This window comes from Nycticebus coucang, chromosome 8 (genome assembly GCF_027406575.1).
Source record: "Nycticebus coucang isolate mNycCou1 chromosome 8, mNycCou1.pri, whole genome shotgun sequence".
In the NCBI taxonomy this organism is placed as follows: domain Eukaryota; kingdom Metazoa; phylum Chordata; class Mammalia; order Primates; family Lorisidae; genus Nycticebus; species Nycticebus coucang.
The window spans coordinates 41,161,816-41,188,670 of NC_069787.1; the positions used below are offsets into that span (position 1 = coordinate 41,161,816).

The window sequence follows — 26,855 nt, forward strand, 5'->3', positions numbered from 1 at the left end:
TCATGAAACACAACTATCCAGCATACATAACACCTCAAGCAGCCTTAGTGCCAAAGAGTATCTACGTACCCAGAAGAATGTCTGAATCCTGGTTACTCTGGCTACAGAGTATTCTTGTAGCCAGAACTAAAATCATAAGAGTCAGTTGCAGACTTTTGCCAATGCAATTTGTTATAAAATTGAAACATTGCCTTTCTTACAAAATATTCTTCAGCAGCCTGAAGTGAGAGAGAGAACAGTGGCCTCCTGATCGAGCTCGTTCTGTCATGAGGTAGCTTGGAGACCAACATTACAAAGGGCAAGCTGAGCAATGATTATTTATGAACTGAAAAGGCTGAACTCTTGGTTGCCCTGGATACCGTGTTCTCATCACTGTCCTGTTCTGGCATGGACCGAAGTCTCCTGCCTGATAACTACCCTGATCTAAAAGTATACAGTCAAAAATAACATCGCTGGTAATGAACTATTTTAATAACCCTTCCATTTGACCAAACGAGAAATTCAGAACAGTCTATTTTTTAGACAGAGAAACATTGAAAATCCTACCTTTAGTATTCATAAGATATGTTTATTATTGCATCAAATTCAGTCTATTCTAACAGTGGAACAATCACCAAATGGAAAATTGTATTCCTTAATGAACTCCGCATCTCGCTACTCATACCAAGTTTAAATAGAGCAATTTACAAGCACCCTCATGCTCCTTCTGAGAACTTACGCTGTTCTCTGTAGAAGTTATACAGAGACAATGAAAAAGAAGAAATGAAAGAATTCATAGCTTTGAATATCACTTGATCTCCTACTCTTGTATCTCAGTGAATAGTGCCATCATCCAAACTGGTGCTCAAGCATGGAATGTGGAAGATGTCTTCACTTCTCCGACTCCTTCGTTCCCCCCTCTCTAATTGGTCCCCAGTGCTGAGCATCTGTCTCCTTTCGACCTCTTACCCATCCCTACCTAATTCCACAGCCTTGGTGATTTCTTTTTCTTTTTTCTTCCTCCTTCATCCCATGCCAGATTATGTACTTTATTCTTCCTCTGAATTCTTTCAACAGTCTCCTAAACTCTCCTTCAGTCCAAGCACTAAAGCCTGGTGGTTAGGGACATCAGCTCTGAAGTCAAATCGCCACAGTTCAAATTCAAGCTGTGACCTTATGAAACACCTTGCACTGCATCTCAAACTTAATAAGCATTTAATAAATAAAGGTTAGTTGCATTATTAGTATTACTGTTCACATGAATGATCTTTCTAAAGCCCAGATCTGATCTGCTCTCTTCCCTATGTAAAACCCGTCAGTGATTCCCACTGCCTTTTTAGTGTGGCTTCTGAGGGCCATCGTGATCAGAGAGCTTCCCCTCTCAGCCTCATCTCTCACGGGTCCCCACCACCCCCTCCATGCTTTAATCTCAGTTGTAATTCCCTAAATGCACTCTGCACATTGTCTCTGGACCTCACACCTTGACTACCCCCAGGCTCCAGAGGATACAGGATACAGTGTGATGGACACGCCTTATCCCTGACACTAGAGCCAGGAATATCTCCAGAACTCTCACCACAAGCCTGCTCACTCATCTCAGTAATTCAGTAATTCATTCCACACATACTTTTTGAGTAGTACAATGTGCTGTGAACTAGGCTGAGTACTGGGGATACAACTAAGGTTCTACCCAGTCCTGAAATGTTCAGTAGTTTTGAAGGGAAGCAGAGACATAAACAGCTCACTGTACTTGGAGTAAGGAATGATAGGAAAATAAGGAGTTATGGGAACACATGAGAGGAAGCAGTTCTACCAGTGGGCTTTAGGGGTGCTTTTGCTGAGAAGGCAACAGTTAAGCAAAAGTTCAAGAATGATTGCAAGTTCACCATGTAGATAAGTGGGGAAAGGAATTCCAAATCCTGGAAAGGAGCAGAATCAAGTCTGTGGAGGGGAGGGAAGAGTCTATCCTTTAGCAAGGTCATGTCCTCTTAGTGCCTTTGTTTCTCTATTGGCTTGAATAAGACCTGAAATGAACTGTGCTTGTCTCACCACCACTGCCCACCGCCATCCCTCATAGGCACAAGAGAAACTGCCTACTCCAGTGCCGTGTGCGGCTTGCCCATCTCTGCTCACATCGAGCCATCGCTGATCCTTTCCTCTGCCTATACATGCTCCTCCATCCGTTTCTACTGAGAACACAGCTATTTGGTTTGGCTTTAGGTTAATTTTTTTAATTAAAGACTTTTAGTTGTTTAGAGCAGTTTTAAGTTCACAGAAAATTTAGAGAAAGATACATAGAGGGCCCATCTACTCCCTACCCCCACACATGCACAGGCTCCCACTATCAACACCCCCCACCAGAGTGGCACATCTGTTACATTAACGAACCTTCACTGACATATCATTATCACCCAGAGTCCATGGTTCACATCAAGGTTACCCTTGTCATACATTCTAAGGTTTGGACAGATGTAAACTGACACGCACACCAGTATGGTATCAGACAGAGTGGTCTTGCTGACATAGACATCCTCTGCACTCTGCCTACTCTCCCCTTCTACTACTTGGTTTTGAAGGCCCCACTCACTTGTCACTGTGTCACAAAACCCTCTCCAACCCTTAACCCACTCAAGTCATTTTTACTCTAAAATAAGAGAAGTTTCGTTAACATTCCAAAATAAACATCTGCTTTGCTTAACTAAATCCTGAGTGATATATTTTATAATATAGTCAAGATTTGATAAGTAGATAGTTAATATACACCCAAAGGAAAAATCTCCTTCTGAAAAAGGCCTAATTACCAATAGTAAGAAAAAGAGATTTAGTTAGATCCCATGCAGTTTACTTCTTTACCTGATGATTCCACACATACTGCAGTCTGAACTCTGAAAACCCTCTCAGAGTAAAATGAGGAGTCTTTAGCAAAATCTATTGTGTTTACCACAAGCTTTGATTCCTCAGCTTTCCTCAGCATCTGTACAGTTCAGAGTAATATGTACTGTTTAAACGGTGCTTAGATATAATAAATTAGTCATTTAAAAGTGTAATTAAATGTAACCATATTTCTCATAGCAAATTGGCTTTTGTAGGCATCTCTTGCTAAATAAATCAAGCCTACTGAGAAATCCATTGGCCTTTGACAGACAAATTTTTCAAAGTTTCTAACTTAGAACCAAATTCAATTAAAACAATACTTTACAACTTCTGTGGAAACCAGGCTACAAGTAATCAATTTGGGAGAGTTTCTGTTAAGAGTAACCCTCATGAGGTTTATTCCAAAACTGGGCTCTAGACAGCCTTAGGAAAGGATCTAGGAGTTAGTTATAATGAGTTCTTAAGTGAATTTTATCTTGGTGAGAGATTTTGATCGACAGTAGCATAAAGCAATGTTTTTTGTGTGTGTGTATGTTCTTTTTAAGGAATAAGAATAGCTATTGATGGACACTGTTTCATGTGATAACCAAATGAATATTAACTCTAGATGAACCAACCTGGGCACAAATCCCAGCTCTGCCATTTATTGACATGATCACCTGTAAAATGGGAACAAGAGGGTCTTCCTCCTGCTGGCATTATGCAAACTGAATGAGCACATGGAATGGAATCCCTGTGCCCAGTGCTTAGCAGAAAAAGCTCGCACTGACTGTAAACCACTGTTCCCCTGAGGTTGTTTTCCTCAGAGGGCCACTTGAGTGATTAGAAAAGATTTCTAGGACATTTTCTCTGGACTACTGAAACCTGTGAAGGTGGACAGAGATTCTCTTATGCTTGTTTTGATGAGAGCTTAACCATTGGCATTCTGATTGACCCCCTCAGAGCTTTACAATAAAATTCTTTCAGCATTTGAAAGTCTCATTATTTTGTTCCTCTACCCACCCACCTCCAAGCCCAGATTCAAGAAAAACATGCCTGAAGTGCCACTACCCTGTGAGTAGATGCCACAAAGCCGTCATTCCTTCAAGTCAAGAACTCCCATAACCTAAGCTGGGCACAGCACACAAGCCTGTAGTCCCAGCTACTCAGGAGGATATTAGCCTTGGAATTCAAACCATGCCTAGGAGATCTAGCAAGACCCCATCTCTTTAAAAAAAAAAAAAAAAAAGAAAGAAAGAAAAGAGAAAGAGGGGTTGGGGAGTTAATCAAGCACGTTAGTTTCCTCAGCTTACACACACCAAAAAAAAAAAAAAAATTCATTGCATGCATCCATCAACATGGCATGTTGCAGAGGATAATATTTCGAGAAAAACAAGGCTAAATGCACTTAATAAAATTATGAGCATATGGTGAGGCTCTCAGACAAGTTATTTATGGTCTTGATTAACCTTGCAACAACATTTTGCCATTTTCATAGGTTTTACATAAAAACATAAAAATATTGTCTTTACCTTTTAACATGGCAGGATTATCTTATCTCCTGTTCTTTTATTTAGCCTTCATTTCTCTCCCACACCCCCAAATTTCTAGCAGCTTGATCGTGGAAAGCAAAGCTTCTTACACTCAGTGGTAGTTGATTTTAAATGAGTACTGTTTCCCTGGCACTAGTGCATAGCAACAGCGACACCAAAAGGATGAGTCCGGAGTTTCTAGGATCTGCTCCATTTCTTTACTCAACAGCATAGCAGCATATATTGACATATCAAGCTCTTTGTAGTTTATATGTTTTAATTTGTTCTGACGTACAGATTCATTAACTTCTCAGCTCTCTTCGGAGGTAATGTGTTTTCTTTTAATCCTCCTGAACTACACGTAAATAGGTAAGTAGTTGATTGTGCTAAGCTGCAAATAAATCAGGTGAACAGATGTTCTTATCCAACTATAGAAATGATATACAAAACCAGTGTGATTAGAGTCAGTGTGATATCTGTGCTGTCAGGAGAAAATACTGAAATTTGAAAATTGTTCTGTGTTTACTATGAAAATCATCCCATAAAATATTAAATAAACTTTACTCATTCTCAGAATACTGTCTTATTATATCTCATGTTTGTTCCAAACTTAGCAATGTTGCAAAACTTATTTTCTTTAATTTTAAATATATAGTGATGTGTCATGGGAATGAAATCAAATGAATTTAATGTATGGTAAGGAGATAGTCATATATATTTTAAATAAATGTATTTCAGGATCACTGCCACAAACTGCACTGATTTTGCCATATTGGTTATTAAAGAACTTAGATATTTAGCACCCTAGGTGTACTCCTGAGCTGTATTATCACTGCAGAATAATGGTTAGGAGGGTAAGCTGTAAAATCAGACTGCCGGGATTCAACTGCTGACTTCACTATTTTCCTGGCAGGCACAATCCTGAGTTAACACCTACTGTCTAGAATTTCCTCTTCTGCTGTATGTAGTTGTTCAACCTGTCTATTTCATAGAATGTCTGTGAGGATCAAATGAGATCATATCTATCAAGAATACAGTAAGTGCTCCATAAATATAGTCACTGCTGTAATGATGGTTGTAGTTATTCATAGATGTTGGTTGCATCCCTTCGTGTCCACTTCTGGTATTTTCTAGATATAGCTGAATTCCAAATCCAAAAAAACAAATTTTACTGTCTTTCACTGGTGCCTTCAAAGGATGTTACCTACATATTTATAGAAACATATTGTAGGGGAGGAAAAATTTTAGAAATCTTTTCCTCACCCATCCTAGGTTCAATGGCTGAGGCTTCTTTAACAATAAACAGATGAACAAGAGAAAACCATACAAATTTATTTAACATAAGTTTACATGGCATGGGAGTCTTCATAAGGAAAAGAACCAGGGCGGCGCCTGTGGCTCAGTGAGTAGGGCGCCGGCCCCATATGCTGAGGGTGGTGGGTTCAAACCCAGCCCCGGCCAAAACTGCAACAACAAAAAAAAGCCTGGTGTTGTGGCAGGCACCTGTAGTCCCAGCTGCTCAGGAGGCTGAGGCAAGGAAAAGAACCAAAGAAACAGTTAAACTTGTATATTTTTATGCTAAGTTTGGTAAAGAGTGGGAAATTATTGAGAAATATGATTGGACGAAGAGGATATGAGCTAATGGTGGTAAACTGGGGGAAAATTCACAAAGCCTTTTGTTCAGATTCTTTTCTGTGTCTTTAGAAATAGATGTTCCTTTCTTCTGGGAACAGGGAGAGCATCTCTCAGATGAGGGTCTTATGATCTGGTGCAGGAGGTCAGAAAATCCTCCCTAGGTTATTTGGCCACCTTCAGGGGAGAAGGACACTGAGAAGTTAAAAGTGACCCTCCTTCTGTTGTTTTCTCAAATGCCAAGGTGTCATATTTGGGGTGTAGCATGTCCTGACCTCCATGAATATCCATTCATGGGTGGATACATCTGGCTTCAGACAGCCAATTGTTCTTCTATCTATTTATGTCAACAGTTCTTATTACTTTGAAAAGTTTCCACTGGTTATTTTTTATTTCCTAACACTCAAAAGTCAGTATGAATTTTTTATTGATTGTGTTCTTTTTTACTTCTTGTATTATTGAAGCTGTTTATATCAACATTAGCAAACATGGAAAGGAAACAGTCTGTAGAGTCTAAAGTAAGAGCTTGAATAAAAAACAAGATAGGACTCTGTAACCATTTCTGTTTTCCAAAGGATAGATAGAGTAAATAATTTGGAATAGGGAATCGGGATTGGTATAAATAGAATTAATAGTATAAAATTAATAAGTGGACATTTGGCTGAATATCCATACTATGATGCTTAGAGCTATAGAAATGCCTCTGAAAATAAATAAGCAGAGGCCCATTCACTGGAGGCCTGAGTACAGCTGAAAATACTAGACGAATACCAATGAATTTATTACCAGGAGTATTTCTGTACCAGTGTGAGTTGGTCCAGAAAACCTGTTAGGCCCTTTGCTTGCTAATTCCTTTTTTGCTGTGAAATAATAAAGCCTAAATCATAGAAGCAAATTTCACTTGTAAATTGCTGAAAGTCTTATTTCTCTAGTGAGATCAAATATGTCTTATGACATGTTTTTCCTTCCACTGTTCTCCCAGCTGTTGTTTCTTATTACTGAAATCGTGATGCATTGATACCGGTTCAATTACCAAAGTATCTGCGTACATTTAAATCCGTGGTGCATCACAGGTAGTCAGGCTAAGTGACTGTGATTATAGATGGGGTGTTTGACTTAAATTAAAGGAACATTTCCAAGAGATTATTTATAGAGGAAGGCAGTTTACTCTGAAAAATTCCCGTCACCTATGTCATTAATATTTTAGAATCCATTAAACTAAGGAATATGTGGGAAATAAGGATTATGGGCTCTCTACATACAGATAGGCCCCACTGCTGCAGTATTTTCCTCAGTTGGAGTCAGCACTGTGGAGCCACATTATTTGTTATGTATGAGAAAGACACAACACCATCCCCATTTGGTAAGAAAGTAGCAGTTTTAAAATGTATACCTGATTCCAACTTGTAATAAAAGGAGAAAGTTAAAAATGATTTTCTTATTAGAATTACATTATTATTAACTATATAAATATTTAGAGCTGATGTTCAAAAAGAAGATGGAATTTTTCCTGTTAACAATAAATGCAAAGGAAAAAGGTCAAGTTCCATGGAGGCCAAGGTCAAGTTCCAAGGATTTAAGGCCACATAGGATGTAGTTGTTCAGCTGTATTTTGAAATAGACAGTAAATTAAAGGTTTCTTGTGGAGAAAAAATTTGAGATTTCACATCTTTGTTAAGTATTAGTATCATTTTTTGTATCTCAATGATCAATGCTTAAAGTTGTTCTATATACTTGGAGAAAATGAACACTTTGACCTAAGATAATTTTCATTAGTAGTAGAAAGAATTATCCTTGCAAACTTGTCAACATTGAAACATAAATATATTTTCAGTATCTCAGTGTCTCTGTGTTATTGTTAATGCTTGCAATGCAGCATTAGTTCCACAAGATGCCTTATTATCAACCATGTTAGCAGCTTAAAAATTCCACAAGGATTAGGATTTCAACACATGAACTTTAATTATATCACAGATGCTAGGTGACTGGGCATTAGGATAACCTTTTTCTCATTTTTACTATTTGCTGGATCTTCCAAAGGGCCTTTGACAGTTATGTGAAATAAACCCATCCCCATTCTTGTGGGTTGTGTCTAAGAAAAAATTACAGTAATGAGAGTGCATGTGAAAGTACATATAAAGAGCGTTGTGTTAATTAATAATTCACAAATGATTTGTCTTTTACAGCCTGTCAACCAGGGTCGTCACTACCAGAAAGAAATGAATCCTCCTTCTCCTTCTAACCCCCGGTAAGAATCAAAATAATCTAAATGGGTTTTCTTTTTTAAGACTATTTAGAAGATTAGCTGTGCATTTTTCTTATTTTCATGAATTTATTTTCCAAAATTGCCAAAGAGCTTCCAAAGTTATTTTCTTTCAAAGTTTTAGTTCATCCACTTCTCGTATTCAGACTGCAGTGGTGACAGTCTGCATAGGTTTCAATATCTGCCTCTACTAGCTATGGGACTTTGGGCAAGTCATTTAATTTCAAGTAATTCAGGAGTAACAATTACCTCATAGTATTCTGGGGAAGTTCAAATAAGCCAATACATGAAAAATTCTCAGCCTAGTTCCTGGCACATAGTGAACTGTCTTTAAGTATTCATTTATTCATTGTTCTTTTATTTGCATTAATAGGTATTTAATTATTTGGTACAATTCAGGCATTATCTTTTTTTATAATCTGATGTCTTTAAATTTATCAAGATAGTTTTATGAGTTCAAATGGCCACAAAGTTCATAATCAAAATTATTTCATTACTTTTAAATGTCACTGGCATATGTCATTTGTCAATATAGAAAACCCTCATTATTTTAGACTCATTAGGAACAAGCAAATATGAATTTGGATTTTAAAATATATGTCATATTATATGGCTTTCTATAAATAGATATGTAAGCTAGTTTAATACAGTATTACCTTATCACTATTTATTACATGCTAGGAATTGATTGAAAAGTCCATCTGTCTTTAGCTCCACCCACAAAGTCTCAGTTACTATAATACATCTCATTTTCCAAATGTATCTTGTCAAGCTGTCTAACCGTGCTATGGGTTGTCCCATGGACCAAAAACAAAGACAGCCCTGTCTCCAGCGTGTCTGAATACTATCATGACACATAACAAAAACAGCTTGGCTAGTATTAAAAGAGAGAGAGGGAGAGAGAGAAAAGGTTGAGAGAGATTTTTTAAATAAAAATGTGGTGCTGCATCATAGAACCCAAGGATAGCCAAGCCTCAGGCGGGGCCTTAATCTAGGAACTAGAAAGCTAAGAGGCAGGGGGGGCAGCCTCGGGCTCCATCTCTGCCTGCTTCCTCCTGTCTACTCTATTCTCTCCAAGCGCAGGAAAAGAGTCTACATATGGCTGTTTGACAGCTCTTGAGTTTACATACTACAGTTGAAGTACATGCTGAGAGACTACATCTGAATCCCAATTTCTACTTTCCGAGGGAGAGAATGTGATCAACCTAGCTTGGGCCATTATCCTCTTCCAGTTCATTGAATAGTGAGCCAAGCCATGTAAAATTAACTGGCCCTCAGCAGACCAACTAAACAGTTTACAGGACTCTTACGAGGGCCCATGACATTTACTCATAACATGGGTAGAGGGAATGTTCTTTATCAATAATCCCTTCTAAGTGTTTCTGGTCTATACAACTGACCTGGTGAATCTTTCATATTACCTAGTAGTTTAAAATTGATATATATTTTACATAAATTTATATATTTATAAATTCTAATCTCTCTCTTTCTCCCTCCACATATATATTATAGCAAATTCAGAATTTGTAGTTTAAACAAGTGAGAGTGGTAGTAAGATATGTTAGAAAGTAGAGCCTTTTGTTTCAATAAATAAAAAGGATCTAATTTTCATCCTAATTCTGCCACTAACTGAAAATATGATCTCAGATAAGCCTCTTGTCCTCTCCAGACCTTATTTAATATGAACACCTTCATATGTGAAAGAAAAGATTTGAGTTGCATGCTTTCTGAGTTCAATTCCAGTTTTATGATTCTGTGACTTTTTTGAGATTCATTATAGACTTTACTTTGAAAAAACAGTCCCACCATTGAAGGGTCAAACTATTAATACTTACTTTCACTCCGTTATGTAGAAAACATACTTCATAAATATTTGATGAGTAAATGAATGAAGGAAGGAATATTTAGATGTGGTAGTATGCAACTTTAAGTATCTCTTTTGCAAATTGATTCCCAAAGATGGACTATCAAAAATGTAAAATATAAGATAATTCACTAATTAAACAGACAGCATATCTTATGCAACCAATTAAATGTTAATTTACCTAGGAAAAATTAATTATTTGAATTTCTACATTGTGAAAGAACAGGCCACATTCTAAAGCAAAAAATAAAATATCATCAATTCCATTTGCCAGTAGATTATCCACTGGTTTTCTAAAACAGTAATATTTAATCAGAAAACTTGCAGATTACATGACTTGGCTCTTGGCTCATAAATTCAGCAGCAAGAAGAATTGGCAAGAAGGTATTTGGGGGCCATAAATACAGAAGATGATAAAATTATGAGGTCAGTATATATCATCATACAAAAATGGAATAAATTGAATCATGTAGTACAAGTAATTTAATTTGAAATTGAAAGCTGTGATTCTTCTAAAGACTAGTTACAAATAATATCCCATGCTTTAGGCCCTAAACTATAGAACTTTCAAATTAAAGGATACCGATAATCTGAAAAAATATAAGAAATGAGAAGGTAAGTCTTTAATGCCTACCCTTTAGATAAATAAGCATCTAAATTGAATCCTGGATTGAAAGTTGTGCATCTGGAGGTTCTGAACAATGCATGAAAAGCAAGAAGGCTCTTGATTTCCTGAATGAAGTGCTGCTGTGAACAGAGTGATTGCGGCATGGCAGAGAGAGGGTGATGTGGGTGGGCACGTGCACTTCCACAAGGAGAGCATGATGGTGGCCTCTGGAAAGTGAATGGCCACATGAGTGTCAGTGACATATCTCAAGTACTCCAGAGATAGAAGAGCCTAAGGTTTTTAAATTATGTACACTCGTGCCCAAACTATGCACGCTATTTAGAGAATCACGCTTCAATTAACTTCATTAATGTAATGGAACAACCAATATCCCCAAAGTCTTTCATTCACATTTTATTCTGGAGAGAGTTTTATTTATGCAACATAATTATCTTCTTAGTTTTCCATGTTCAGGATTAAAATTAACAATCGCATGCAATCCACAAGGCAGACAAATTTGGGTTTTGAAGAGTTTGCTCTAAGATAAAAATACCTAGAACACTGCATATATTCTTATGTTGTTTTCCTTGCCGTAAAATCATTCACTTATGCTCACAGGGCAGTGCTTGACTTTGCATCAAGGTGTGAGGCAATGGTAATCATTGCCCCGAGAAGTTTACAGTCTAGGAATTGAAACATATATGGTTCACCTCATCATATTCCCTTGTGTGTCTAGATTTGCAACAAAGCCATTTCTGCTTGCATTGTTAGGCATGGGGTGATAGTTTCCATTATTTTTTCCAAAAACACTGACTGTTATTTAACAGCCTCTCAGATGCTCGAGCCCTTGCCTCCAGCGTCCACCAGCAGTGCCTCTTAGGGGACTGACAGCCTCTGTAACAAGGTGCAGAAATGGCTAACATAATCTCACACAATTTAGAGGAGTATGAGAGTAGGAGGAAACAATTTCACAGTTCATTCATGTTGAGAAATGTTCCCTAGTATGTAAACTTGCATGCTGCCATGCAGACCATAATGGATGCTGTCTGCAGCCCCAAGGCATTTATTTTAAAATGCCATCTATCGGTTTGCAGGGTTTAGACCTGTCCCTTAGGCATATCTATTTCTGTTTTTGGAGATTCTTCAGAACAGTGTAAGACATTTCTTCTCAGGAATGGGTTTTATTGAAATAAGCTGTGATTACGTTCAGGTTGTCGGTTCATATGGATGGAGGTGATAACCAGTCTCTCGTTTCAAATGATGATTATACTTGCTATTTTTATAACTCATTGGAAAATTAGAGGGAGGAGGGAATGTAGTCAAAGGCTTTATAAGGTTCTAAATATTCATGGAAATGAATGATGTAGAAAATAATTCTAAAATGCCCAGCCCATAATGAATGGCATAATTCTCTAAAGTGTGTGCTTTATGATTTATAACTTATCTGTAGTTTTTTTAAAATGTCATTGCACATTGTGTTGGGGCCTTAATTCTTTGCAGTTTTGCCACATGTTTGTGTGATATCAACATACTTATAACTATAATTATCTGATAAAGCCTTGCAGTCTTTGACAAATGATTAATAACCACTGACCTCAACTCCTGCTGGCTCAGCCAAGCTGGCTGAGGCAATCTGGCCTGTCATCGTAACCTACATGGCTTCTTTGGACTGATTACAGTGGCACTGTTTTTCTTTTCTTTCCAGTTGTCAGGGCTCAACCCAGTGGGCTTCTCTTCTGTTAGAACCCTTTTATTTATAAAAGGCTTTTCTTAAGCTTTTTATTTCCCAACACAAAAGAGAGAAAATGTATAAAGAAATGAAATTAAATATAGAATTTGTATATGATGTTACTCTTCAAATGATTGTATGGATCATTTCAAAACAAGTTGGATTTTTAACAAATATTCCTCCTTCAAACCAGAGTATTACTTTATTAACTAAGCAAACATTTCATTTCTCTGAAAGTAGTGTTATTGCTGTTTTCTCTGCATTTTTTGCATTAAATCATAATGATTTGATTCTATTAATAAAACCGAAGGCATCAATTTTTATTTTTATCATTTTTCTTGTTAGCTTTAACTAGGAAAAGATATCAGTATGAGAACACTTCATAACCCCAGGCGCACAGACTCACACTTGTTTTCTCTCTTTCTCTTTCTCTTTCTCTTTCCCTCCATCGCTCTCTCCCCCTCCCCTGTGTTGTCCAGCACATGCCTAGTGAGAGTAGGAGCTACATCAGCATTCGTGTTGAGTGAGGGAGCCAGTAAATGAGTAGGTATTTACCTAGATGTTGTGGAAAAGGAAAATCTTCATCTCAAATGTTAACCCATTAAATTTTAGACATTTTTCTGTGTCTTTGCTATAAATAGGAGGACGATGATACTGCTTTACTCACAACCTGGTAGAATTGTATCTCTATGTGATGCCTTTGTTTGATTAGATAGAGTTTAGGTCTAATATCCATGTGTGTACTACTCCCTGCCAACCCAAAGATCCCTACACGTTGGCAACCTTTAGAAGGATCCTCATCTTTTGGACATGGTAATTAATAATAGCTTTCAATATTTGTATATTCCAAGGACCATCAAATTTATATCTCCAGTCTTAATCCTCCCTGAATTTCAGATTTATCTTTCTAATTGCCAACATACCTCAAATCCAAGCATTCAAAGATAACTCCTACAAATCTATTCTTTCTTCACTCTTTCCCATCTCAGAAAATAGCAGTATCACGCCCCCACCATCACCACCTTTGCTCAAGCCAGAGACCAAGGATGATCCCTGTCTGTCTACTTGCTCCACCTGTCCCACTCCCCACTCTGTCCAGCCACAGCTAGGAGTACCTGTCTTCCCTCCATACACAGCATACACCAAATCTAGCCTCTTTTCTCTATTTCAATGGTTCTCAACTTTCCTAATGCCGTGACCCTTTAATATAGTTCCTCATGTTGTGGTGACCCCCAACCATAAAATTATTTTCTTTTTTTTTTAATTTTTTTTATTAAATCATAACTGTATACAATGATATGATTATGGGGCATCATAAACTCACTTCATCATACACCTGTACTTGCTGTATTCGTACGGGATGTATGTGATGGTTTTAGGTGACCCCTGTGAAAGGGTCATTTGACCCCCCAAAGGGGTCGCGACCCACAGGTTGAGAAACGGTCGCGACCCACAGGTTGCTCTATTTTCTCTACGGCAGTCCCAGTCCAGGTTGCCGTCATCTCTCGCCAGCTTCCTCTGCTTCCGTGACTGTTTCTCTGCTTCTGTAGTCTGTTTTCTAATTAGCAGAGTGGTATTGTTACACAGGAATAAGATCCAGGCATCCGGGCGGTGCCTGTGGCTCAGTGAGTAGGGCGCCGGCCCCATATGCCGAGGGTGGCGGGTTCAAACCCAGCCCCGGCCAAACTGCAACAAAAAAATAACCGGGCGTTGTGGCGGGCGCCTGTAGTCCCAGCTGCTCGGGAGGCTGAGGCAAGAGAATCGCGTAAGCCCAAGAGTTAGAGGTTGCTGTGAGCCGTGTGACGCCACGGCACTCTACCCGAGGGCGGTACAGTGAGACTCTGTCTCTACAAAAAAAAAAAGAAAAAAGATCCAGGCATCCTCATGTACAACATCTCAGCAGTTTCCTGCTGGTCAGTGCACTCCTTACTCTTGCCTTTTACAGCCCCGGAAGCCCACTTCTCAGACGTGTTTCATGCTGCTGTGCGCCTCGCTCACTGTGCACCAGACCCCAGTGTTCCCTCTCTTTTCCTCAGACCCTCCAGGCTTGGTCCCACTTTGGAGCTCTGCCTGGAGTTCACTTCCATTAGATCATTGCATAGCCGCCTCTTCATGTTATCACCTCCTCAGAGACCCTTTCTTAGCAGCCACCCTAAAGTAGCCATCAATCACCTCTAGCACGTTAACTTTTTGTTTTCACTATAGTACTCTTCACCACATGATTTTTTCTTTTTTTTTATTTTATTATTAAATCATAGCTGTGTACATTAATGCGATCATGGGGCACCATACACTGGTTTTATAGACCATTTCACATATTTTCATCACACTGGCTAACATAGCCTTCCTGGCATTTTCTTAGTTATTGTGTTAAGACATTTGTATTCTACATTTACTAAGTTTCACATGTACCCTTGTAAGATGCACCGCAGGTGTAATCCCACCAATCACCCTCCCTCTGCCCAACCTCCTCCCTCCCTTCCCTTCCCTTCCCCCTTCCCTGTATTCTTAGGTTATAACTGGGTTATAGCTTTCATATAAAAGCCCCAAATTAGTTTCATAGTAGGGCTGAGTACATTGGGTACTTTTTCTTCCATTCTTGAGATACTTTACTAAGAAGAATATGTTCCAGCTCCATCCGTGTAAACATGAAAGAGGTAAAGTCTCCATCTTTCTTTAAGGCTGCATAATATTCCCTGGTGTACATATACCACAATTTATTAATCCATTCGTGGATTGATGGGCACTTGGGCTTTTTCCATGACTTAGCAATTATGAATTCAGCTGCAATAAACATTCTGGTACAAATATCTTTGTTATAATGTGATTTTTGGTGTTTTGGGTATATACCTAGTAGAGGAATCATAGGATCGAATGGCAGGTCTATTTTTAGATCGCTAAGTGTTCTCCAAACATCTTTCCAAAAGGAATGTATTAATTTGCATTCCCACCAGCAGTGTAGAAGTGTTCCCTTTTCTCCACATCCACGCCAGCATCTCTGGTCTTGGGATTTTGTGATATGGGCTAATCTTACTGGAGTTAGATGATATCGCAAAGTAGTTTTGAGTTGCATTTCTCTGATGATTAAGGATGATGAGCATTTTTTCATATGTGTGTAGACCGTGCGCCTGTCTTCTTCAGAGAAGTTTCTCTTCAAGTCCCTTGCCCAGCCTGCAATGGGATCACTTGTTCTTTTCTTGCTTATACATTTAAGTTCTCTGTGGATTCTGGTTATTAAACCTTTGTCGGAGACATAACCTGCAAATGTCTTCTCCCATTCTGAGGGCTATCTGCTTGCTTTACTTACTGTTCTTGGCTGTGCAGAAGCTTTTTAGTTTGATGAGGTCCCAGTAGTGTATTTTTGAAGCTGCTTCAATTGCCCAGGGGGTCCTCCTCATAAAATATTCGCCCAGATCAATAGCCAAGACATTACTCAGAAATAAAAACAAAGCAGGAGGAATCACGCTACCGGGCCTCGGACTATACTATAAATCGATAGTGATCAAAATAGCATGATACTGGCACAAAAAAAAGAGAGGTAGATGTACGGAACAGAATAGAGAACCAAGAGATGAACCCAGCTACTTACCATTATTTGATCTTTGACAAGCCAATTGAAAACGTTCAGTGGGGAAAAGATTCCCTATTTAACAAATGGTGCTAGGTGAACTGGCTGGTGACCTGTAGAAGACTGAAACTCGACCCACACCTTTCACCATTAACTAAGATAGACTCTCACTGGATTAAAAATTTAAACTTAAGACATGAAACTATAAAAATACTAGAAGAGAGTGCAGGGAAAACTCTTGATGATTTTTTCTTGTTTGATTTCTCACACACTCAAATGCTAGAATGCAAACTGCGTGAGTGTGGGAATTTTATTTCTCTTTCTCAGCATGCCTCTAGCTGTTCAAACAGTGCTAAGCACATAGGAGACACCTAAAAGGTGTGCGTGCAAATCAGCCTCACCTCACAAAAATGAATTTCACTTATCTACCCCACTAGCTACATCATTGTGTGTTTAATTGCTAGCTGGAACTCATGAGCAGCTTCCCTCTTGAGGGTATCTTGGCCCTATTCTCACTTGTAATAAATGAAACCCTTTCATGAATTTGTTTTAAATGATCCCTTAGAATATATTTGTAATCTAAAGTCTCTGGTAAACGTATTGTTTTAAACATTTAAATAGAGACAGTTTTCTAAAATTGAATAGTGTGTTCTTCTATTCTCATTGGCAATTACTTATTTGTTTTGGCCTATTCACACCCATTTTATGGAGTCAGGATGCCACTTGCTAGAAATCTCCTTGGGTTACTGCTGCTCCTGCTCCATCCTCACCAGGCTAACAGAATCTGGACAAGCAAATGCAAAAAAAGGGACCCATTATTTGTATGCATATGCATACATATATGTGGGTTATATACATATACGTATATATAGGCAGACCTCAGAGGTGTTCTGAGTTTGGTGCCAGGCCACTGTAACAAAGCAAATATTTCAGTAAAGTGAGTCACATATAATTTTTGGCTTCCCAGTACATATAAAAGTTATAGCTACACTAGTTTTTGGTCTTTTAAGTATACGATAGCATTATTTCTTTTAGAAACAAAAAAAAAGTACATACCTTAATTTAAAAGCACTTTATTGCTAAAAATACTAATGCCTTTAGTGAATCTTAATCTTTTTATTGGTGGTAGGTCTTGCCTCACTGCTGATAGCTGTTGACTGACCAGAGTGCTGGTGGCTGAAGATTGGGGGTAGCTGTGGCAATTTCTTTTTTTTTTTTTTTTCTTGTTGGGGATTCATTGAGGGTACAATAAGCCAGTTACACTGATTCCAATTATTAGGTAAAGTCCCTCTTGCAATCATGTCTTGCCCCCATAAAGTGTGACACACACTAAGGCCCCACCCCCCGCCCTCCATCCCTCTTTCTGCTTCCCCCCCATAACCTTAATTGTCATTGATTATCCTCATATCAAAATTGAGTACATAGGATTCATGCTTCTCCATTCTTGTGATGCTTCACTAAGAATAATGTTTTCCACTTCCATCCAGGTTAATACGAAGGATGTAAAGTCTCCATTTTTTTTAATGGTTGAATAGTATTCCATGGTATACATATACCACAGCTTGTTAATCCATTCCTGGGTTGGTGGGCATTTAGGCTGTTTCCACACTTTGGCGATTGTAAATTGAGCTGCAATAAACAGTCCAGTACAAGTGTCCTTATGATAAAAGGATTTCTTTCCTTCTGGGTAGATGCCCAGTAATGGGATTGCAGGATCAAATGGGAGGTCTAGCTTGAGTGCTTTGAGGTTTCTCCATACTTCCTTCCAGAAAGGTTGTACTAGTTTGCAGTCCCACCAGCAGTGTAAAAGTGTTCCCTTCTCTCCACATCCACGCCAGTATCTGAGTTTTGAGATTTTGTGATGTGGGCCATTCTCACTGGGGTTAGATGATATCTCAGGGTTGTTTTGATTTGCATTTCTCTAATATATAGACATGATGAACATTTTTTCATGTGTTTGTTAGCCATTCGTCTGTCATCTTTAGAGAAAGTTCTATTCATGTCTCTTGCCCATTGATATATGGGATTGTTGGCTTTTTTCATGTGGATTAATTTGAGTTCTCTATAGATCCTAGTTATCAAGCTTTTGTCTAATTGAAAATATACAAATGTCCTTTCCCATTGTGTAGGTTGTCTCATTGCTTTGGTTATTGTCTCCTTAGCTGTACAGAAGCTTTTCAGTCATTTGTTAATATCCTCTACTATTTCCTTTCTGAGGATTTCATAGTTTTCTTTATACAGGTCCTTCACCTCCTTCGTTAGGTATATTCCTAGGTATTTCATTTTCTTTGAAACTATGGTGAAGGGAGTTGTGTCCTTAATTAGCTTCTCATCTTGACTGTTATTGGTGTATACAAAGGCTACTGACTTGTGGACATTGATTTTATATCCTGAAACATTACTGTATTTTTTGATGACTTCTAGGAGTCTTGTGGTTGAGTCTTTGGGGTTCTCTAAGTAGAAGATCATGTTGTCAGCAAAGAGGGAGAGTTTGACCTCCTCTGCTCCCATTTGGATTCCCTTTATTTCCTTGTCTTGCCTAATTGTATTGGCTAGAACTTCCAGCACTATGTTGAATAGTAAAGGTGACAGAGGACAACCTTGTCTGGTTCCAGTTCTAAGAGGAAAAGCTTTCAGTTTTACTCCATTCAGTAAAATATTGGCTGTGGGTTTGTCATAGATAGCTTCAATCAGTTTTAGAATTGTGCCACCTATGCCTATACTCTTCAGTGTTCTAATTAGAAAAGGATGCTGGATTTTATCAAATGCTTTTTCTGCATCTATTGAGAGGATCATGTGATCTTTATTTTTGCCTCTGTTAATATGGTGGATAACGTTTATAGACTTGCGTATGTTAAACCAGCCTTGCATCCCTGGGATGAAGCCTACTTGATCATGATGAATGACTTTTTTGATGATAAGCTGTAATCTATTGGCTAGGATTTTGTTGACAATTTTTGCATCTATGTTCATGAGTGAGATTGGTCTGAAATTCTCCTTTTTGTTTGGGTCTTTTCCTGGTTTTGGTATCAGGGTGATGTTTGCTTCATAGAATGTGTTGGGGAAGATTCCTTCTTCCCCAATTTTTTGGAATAATTTCTGCAGTACAGGAATAAGCTCTTCCTTGAAGGTTTGATAGAATTCTGGAGTGAAGCCATCTGGACCAGGGCATTTTTTGGTTGGAAGATTTTTTATTGTTTCTTTGATCTCAGTGCTTGAAATTGGTCTATTTCTTCCTGGCTAAGTCTAGGGAGTGGGTGTGATTCCAAATATTGATCCATTTCCTTCACATTATCAAATTTCTGGGCATAGAGTTTCTGGTAGTATTCAGAGATGATCTCTTGTATCTCTGTGGGATCAGTTGTTATTTCCCCTTTATCGTTTCTGATTGAGGTTACTAGAGATTTTACTTTTCTATTTCTAGTTAGTCTGGCCAATGGTTTATCTATTTTATTTATTTTTTCAAAAAACCAACTCCTTGTTTCATTAATTTTCTGAATGATTCTTTTGTTTTCAATTTCATTGATCTCTGATTTGATTTTGGATATTTCTTTTCTTCTACTGAGTTTAGGCTTAGATTGTTCTCCTTTTTCCAATTCCATAAGATCTCTTGTGAGATTGTTGATGTGCTCTCTTTCTGTTTTTCGAATGTAGGCATCTAAAGCGATGAATTTTCCTCTCAAAACTGCTTTTGCAGTATCCCACAGGTTTTGGTAGCTTGTGTCTTCATTGTTGTTATGCTCAAGGAAGTTAATGATTTCCTGTTTTATTTCTTCCTTCACCCATCTGTTATTCAACAGAAGATTGTTTAATTTCCATGCCTTTGTGAGGGGTCAAGCATTTATCTTAGAGTTGAGTTCCACCTTTAGTGCCTTATGGTCTGAAAAGATACAAGGTAAAATTTCAATTCTTTTGATTCTGTTGATATTTGTTTTGTGTCCCAGGATATGATCAATTTTGGAGAATGTTCCATGGGGTGATGAGAAGAATGTATATTCTTTATCTTTGGGGTGGAGTGTTCTATATGCGTCTATCAAGCACAGTTGTTCTAGGGTCTCATTTAAATCTCTTATATCTTTGTTTAATTTCTGTTTAGAGGATCTGTCCAGCTCTGTAAGAGGAGTGTTAAAGTTCCCTGTTATGATGGTATTATCAGATATCATATTGCTCAGACTGAGTAAGTTCTGTTTCAAGAATCTGGGAGCATTTAAATTGGGTGCATAAATATTTAGAATTGAAATGTGTTCTTTTTGTAGTTTTCCCTTGACCAATATAAAGTGACCATCTTTGTCTTTTTTGACTTTAGTTGCTTTAAATCCACATGTATCTGAAAATAAGATTGCAACTCCTCTTTTCTTCTGAATTCCATTTGCCTGAAAAATTGTCTTCCAACCCTTGACTCGGAGCTTTAATTTGTCTTTTGAAGCCAGGTGTGTTTCTTGCAGACAGCAAATGGATGGCTTGTGTTTTTTAATCCAGTCAGCCAATCTATGTCTCTTCAGTGGGGAATTCAAGCCATTAACATTTATGGAGATAATTGATAAGTGTGGTAGTATTCTATTCGTCTTATTTGGTGGGAATCCATTGCTTAGTTTTATCTTTTGCATCAGTGTGGAGGTTAGGTTCTGTCCTTTGATTTCTGAGTTCTTACTTTGCTGCTGATCCATTGTGGTGGTCAGTGTGCAGAACAGGTTGAAGTATTTCCTGTAGAGCTGGTCTTGTTGTGGCGAATTTCCTCAATGTTTGTATATCCATAAATGATTTGATTTCTCCGTCAATTTTGAAGCTTAGCTTAGCAGGGTACAGAATTCTGGGCTGAAAATTGTTCTGTTTAAGTAGACTAAAGGTAGATGACCATTGTCTTCTTGCTTGGAAAGTTTCATTAGAGAAGTCTGCGGTCACTCTGATGGATTTGCCCCTGTAGGTCAACTGGCGCTTAGTCCTGGCAGCTTGCAGAATCTTTTCTTTTGTCTTGACTTTGGACAGGTTCATTACAATGTGTCTTGGAGAAGCTCGATTAGAGTTGAGGCGACCTGGGGTCCGATAGCCCTCTGAAAGCAGTGTGTCAGAATCTTTGGTGATGTTTGGGAAATTTTCTTTTATAATATTCTCTAGTATGGCTTCCATTCCTCTGGGGCATTCTTCTTCCCCTTCTGGAATTCCTATAACTCGTATGTTGGAACGCTTCATAAAGTCCCATAATTCGGACAGTGAACGTTCTGCTTTCTCTCTCTTCTTTTCTGCCTCTTTTACTGTCTGAGTTATCTCAAGAACTTTGTCTTCTACCTCTGAAATTCTTTCTTCTGCATGGTCTAACCTGTTGCTGATACTTTCCATTGCATCTTTAAGTTCCCTAATTGAATGTTTCAGTTCCTTCAGCTCTGCTATATCCTTTTTACATTCTTCATATCGTTCATCTCTTATTTGATTCTGTTTTTGGATTTCCTTTTGGTTATTTTCCACTTTATTAGCAATTTCCTTCATTGTTTCCATCATTTCTTTCATTGTTTTCAACATGTGTATTCTAAATTCCCCTTCTGTCATTCCTAACATTTCTTTACAGGTGGAATCATCTGCAGTAGCTACCTCATGGTCCCTTGGTGGGGTTGTTCTAGACTGATTCTTCATGTTGCCTGGAGTTTTCTGCTGATTCTTCCTCATGAGTGATTTCTTTTATCTGTTTCCTTGCCCTAATTTTCCTTTCACTTCCTCTTGCTCTTTAAGTTCTTGTGCCTGTGGACTAAGGGTTACAGGACCAGAAGGGTGAGAAGGTTGAAGAGCAAAAAAGGGATGAAAGAAAGGAGGACCGAGTGATAAGAAAAAAAAGAAAAATAGAGAAAGGAGAGCGGGTGGGTATAAGGAATATTGACAAAAAGAAGAGAGGCACAGAAAGAGGGAGACAGAGCAATATAGGTGTACAGTAGTGTACTTTGACACAACCTTAGATAAACCCCACCTTCTGGGGGTGCCCAGTTGGGTGATTCCCTTGAGGTCAGCAGCTCTTTGCTAACCTGATCAGACACAGTACCCCACCTCCACCAAGTAGAGAGGAAAGACAAAAATGCTATAAATCAAACCAAACCAAGCAAACAGAAAACTTTACAGGGATAAAATTGGGTGAAAAACCAAATGATAGCAGTAGAAACACTAGCAAAAATTAAGTTCTTGTTATTAAAAAAGGCAGCAATGGGAAATTATAATTAAACTAGAAAAATTGAGAAAGAAAAAGGATCTGTATGGAAAAGATTGAAATTAAAAAACAAAAGAACAGCAACAACGTCAAAATAAACAAAAAACAACCAAACAAAAAAAAAAGAAAAGAAAAGAAAACACAACCAAAAACAAAGCAGTTTGTATATGTTATTGAATATTGTCTGGGCAACACGTGGTCTTCTGGGGTATGAGATGTTAATCACAGTTCTGATACGACTGGAGGCTGCTGATTTCTCAAACCCCAGCAGGTAGACACCCTAAATCTCTCTTCCAAAGCCCACTTAAAAGGCACTTTGTAAACTTGCTGAGCAGAAGCTTTCCCAGTATAGTGCTTCTCGCTGGAATCACCGCTGAAGTGGCTATCCACTTACCCAGTGTGCCAAAACCAGTCTCACTCTGCCCCTGAGGGTTAGGGCTGCAAGGCGGCTCAGACCCCACCCTTAGGCTACTTGGTTTCTGGGTTACCAGCTCCCACCCGTTTCTAGCTCTGCGACCCTGAGGGCGGAGCTTGCCAGATCACTCACAATGGCTCCGTGTGACCCACCGCCAAACACTATTAGCTCCGTCTGGCTCAGCGGCTCAGACTGGGGCCCCAGACAACGGCCAAAGTTCTCCGCACTCCCGCTCAGGCCCTCCCCAAGGCAGTTCAACTCAGTGCCAAGTCCAAGGACACCAAAACAGTTCACAGGTAAGGCCTTTCTGGTTTGCAGTCTTGCTGCCACTGAACTTACAATTGCGGGCGGGTTTAGACGGATTGAATACACGCGACCACTTGCCGTTTTTCCACTGTTTTAGTCCTCCTCTTGGGGTCCAGAAGTCTCTTGCTGACTCCCTGTATCCTCATAGGAGTGATGATAGGCAGATTCCACCAGCCAGAGATGCCTGGAGTCCTATCTCCCCAGACTCACGGTGCCCAGATGCAAGGAAGCTGTTACTCGGCCGCCACCTTGCTCCACCTCCGGCAATTTCTTAAAATAGGACAACAGTGAAGTTTGCTGCATTAATTGGCTCTTTTCATGAAAGATTTCTCTGTAGCATGTAGAATTTCTTTCAAAATTGGGTTCTGCCCTGTCAAACCCTGCCACTGCTTTATCAATTCAATTTATGTAATATTCTAAATTCTTCGATGTCATTTCAACAATATTCAGGGCATCTGCACCAAGAGTAGATTCCATCTCAAGAAACCATTTTCTTTGCTTATCTGTAGGAAGCAACTCTTTATCCATTCAACTTTGATCGCAGTCATAGATTGCGTAGTCGTAGATTGCAGTCATCACATCTTCAGAATCCACTTATAATTCTAGTTCTCTTGCTATTTCCATCACATCTGCAGTTCCTTCCTACAGTGATGTCTTCAGCTTCTCCAAGTTACCCATGAGGATTGGAATCAACTTTTCTCAAACTTCTGTGTTAGAGGCATCTAGAATGGTGAATCCTTCCCAGAAGATGTTCAATTTACTTTTCTAAGATCCATCAGAAAGATCACTCTCTTATGGAAGCTGAAGCCTTGTGAAATGTATTTCTTAAATAATGAGACTTGAGAGGTGAAATTATTCCTTGATCCATGGGCTGCAGAATAGGCATTATTTTAACAGGCATGAAAACAGTGTTCATCTCGTAATTCGCCGTGAGAACTTTGGAGTGACCAAGTGCATTGCCAATGAGCAGTAAAATTTTGAAAGGAATCTTTTTTGTGTGTGTGAACTGTATATCTCAAAACTGGGCTTAAGATGTTCAGTAAACTATGCCATAAACAGATGTGCTGTCATCGAGGCTTTGTTGCTCTATTTACAGAGCACAGGTACTCTGGATTTAGCATAATTCTTAAGGGCCCCAAGACTTTTGAAATCATAAATGATCATTAGCTTCAACTTAAAGTCAGCAGTTGTATTCGTCTCTAATAAGAGAGTCAGCCCGTCCTTTAAGGTTTTGAAGCTAGTCATTGACTCTTCCTCTTTAGCTGTCCAAGTCTTAAGTAGTATCTTTTTCCAATAGAAGACTGTCTTGTCTACAATGAAAATCTGTTGTTTATAGTGTAGCCATCTTCATCAGTGATCTTAGCTAGATCTTCTGGGTAACGTAGAAGCTGTAGCTTCTACATCAGCACTTGGTGCTTCACTTTATGCTATTATGTTATGGAGATGGCTTCTTCTAAACCTCTTGAACAAACTCTGCTAGCTCTAAACTTTTCTTTTTTTTTTTTTTTTTTTGTAGAGACAGAGTCTCACTTTATGGCCCTTGGTAGAGTGCCGTGGCCTCACCCAGCTCACAGCAACCTCCAACTCCTGGGCTTAAGCGATTCTCTTGCCTCAGCCTCCCAAGTAGCTGGGACTACAGGCGCCTGCCACAACGCCCAGCTATTTTTTGGTTGCAGTTTGGCCGAGGCTGGGTTTGAACCCGCCACCCTCAGTATATGGGGCCAGCGCCTTACCGACTGAGCCACAGGCGCCGCCCCTAAACTTTTCTTTTGCAGTTTCCTCACCTGTCTGAGACAACATAGAATTGAAAAGAGTTAGGACCCCTCTCTGGATTATACTTTGGTTCCAGAGAATATTGTGGCTGGTTTGATCTATCCAGACCACTCAAGCTCTCTCCCTATCAGCAATAAGACTATTTCTCTTTCTTATCATTTATGTGTTCATTGGAGTAGCACTTTTAATTTCCTTCAAGAACTTTTCCTTTGCATTCACAATTTTCCTACTTGTTTGACACAAAAGGCCTAGCTTTTGACCCATCTCAGCCTTGACATGCCTTTCTCACTAAGCTTAATTATTTCTAGCTTTTGGTTTAAAGCCAGAGACTTGGAATTCTTTCTTTCACTTGGACACTTAGAGCCCATTGCGGGGTTATCAATTGGCCTAATTTTCATATTGTTGTGTCTCATGGAATAGGGAGGCCTGAAGAGAGGAAGAGAGAGGTAGAGGACAGGGAGAAAAGATGGGGGAACAGGTGGTCAGCGGAGCAGTCAGAGCACATGTAACATTCACTGTCTTTTATGGGCATGGTTTGTGGTGCCCCAAAACAATACAATCCAGGCTCACTGATCACAGATCACCCTAACAGACACAGTAACAATGGAAAATTTTGAAATATTGAGAGAGTACCAGAATGTGACACAGAGACACAAGTGACGCAAGACACATGCTGTTGGAAGAATGGCACTGATAGACTTTCTCAACACAGGCTTGCTACAAACCTTCCATCTGTAAAAATGCAATCTCTGCAAACTACAGCAAAACACGTCTGTATGTGTGTGTATAAATATGTATTTTTTATATCTCAAGAGAAAGGGAGAAAAAAGAGAGAACTTGAACCTGTGTTACTGGTATACTCTTAAATTCAAAAGTAACTCCCTTCCCCTTCTGCTCACAGAGAGGTTCTTACTCCACTGCTCTACCTTGAAAACAAACTTTTAAAAAACATGGTATGACAATAGAGGCCAGAACCAAGGGTGGCTTTTCCAGCCTCTCTAGCCCTTCCCCAGAGACAGCCCAGTTAAAGCTACCCCTAGTAGCAAATTAAATCCCTTAAGAATCATCCTGCTTTTCACCTTGGACCACTCTTACCCCAGGACCACATCTTGCACAACTCCAGGCAGCACCATTCCCATTGGGTTCCAGGGGACCCAGCAATTCATCAGCAGTACAATGTGAGTGCACAGTGAGCAGCTTGCAGCCGTCTGCCTGATCACTTCTTCTCTGCTCTTGGCACTTAGAGACCTGCCCAGCCCACATTCAGCTTAGTTCTCAGCAATTATTCTACCTGAACGAACGTGCTCAGACTGTATCCCTACCACTTACCCTGCTCCAGGCCCTGACTAGCCTGCACAATGGAGGACTCAGGCCCTATCCCTGCCCACTACCTAAGATACCTTTTTCTTTGCTCTCTCCAGTGTTCTTTCCCAGAGCTGTCTGCCTGAGCATCAGCTGCGCCCACTCTCCAGCACTTGGTTAGGATGTCTGCCTCTTGTCAGACCTCGTCTCTCTTGGCCCACTAGGACTTAGTGCTTCCGCCTCAGACTCCTAGCTTTTCCACTGTACTCCATGGAAGAATCTGAAGTCATTAGGACTGGGAAATACTAATCAATATTTTAGCTGTCTAGTTTTCCAAACTTGTAAACTCATGAAACCCATTTCTATGAGAATTGTGAAACAAGAGATTGCATCTTATCCCCCAGCCTTCCAAAAGCTTCTATGTCTGAAAAGACAGATCACTGCCTGAAAAGTCTTAGTGTTTTTAACTTAGCAGGGTGAAGGGCTCCTGAAATTACTCAACCCTCCCCAGTAATTGATATCTATCCAGATGGTGAAGTCAGATTACCTTTGGCCCATAGTCTATGTAAAGAAGTTAACTGCCACAGCAATTATTTACCATTCCAATGTTTGCAGTTGGCTTTTAATTAAAAGATTCAGCTTCCCTTCCATGGTAATGAGACCCTTTATAAAGTCTTAGTGCTAATTCTGGTTTATAAAAATCCACCTCCATTCTGTCTGGAGAGGGTGGGAGGGAATGCAGCTGAGGTTCAGAAGAATGACATGAACCTAAGAAAAGACAGACTATAATTATTGTTAAATGGCCCCAGCCAGTCACACCTGTACACTCAGTACCTCATCAT

The 26,855-nt window shown here is 39.2% G+C and overlaps 1 protein-coding gene across 1 annotated transcript in view; it reads left to right on the plus strand.

Moving 5' to 3' along the window:
* The window catches only part of CFAP20DC (CFAP20 domain containing), a 360,272-nt gene that overhangs the window by 263,345 nt on the left and 70,072 nt on the right, over positions 1-26,855 (plus strand). The window contains exon 15 of the mRNA XM_053599624.1: positions 8,183-8,244. Within this exon, the coding sequence (XP_053455599.1) occupies positions 8,183-8,244 (62 nt within the window). The remainder of the gene's footprint in view (positions 1-8,182; positions 8,245-26,855) is intronic.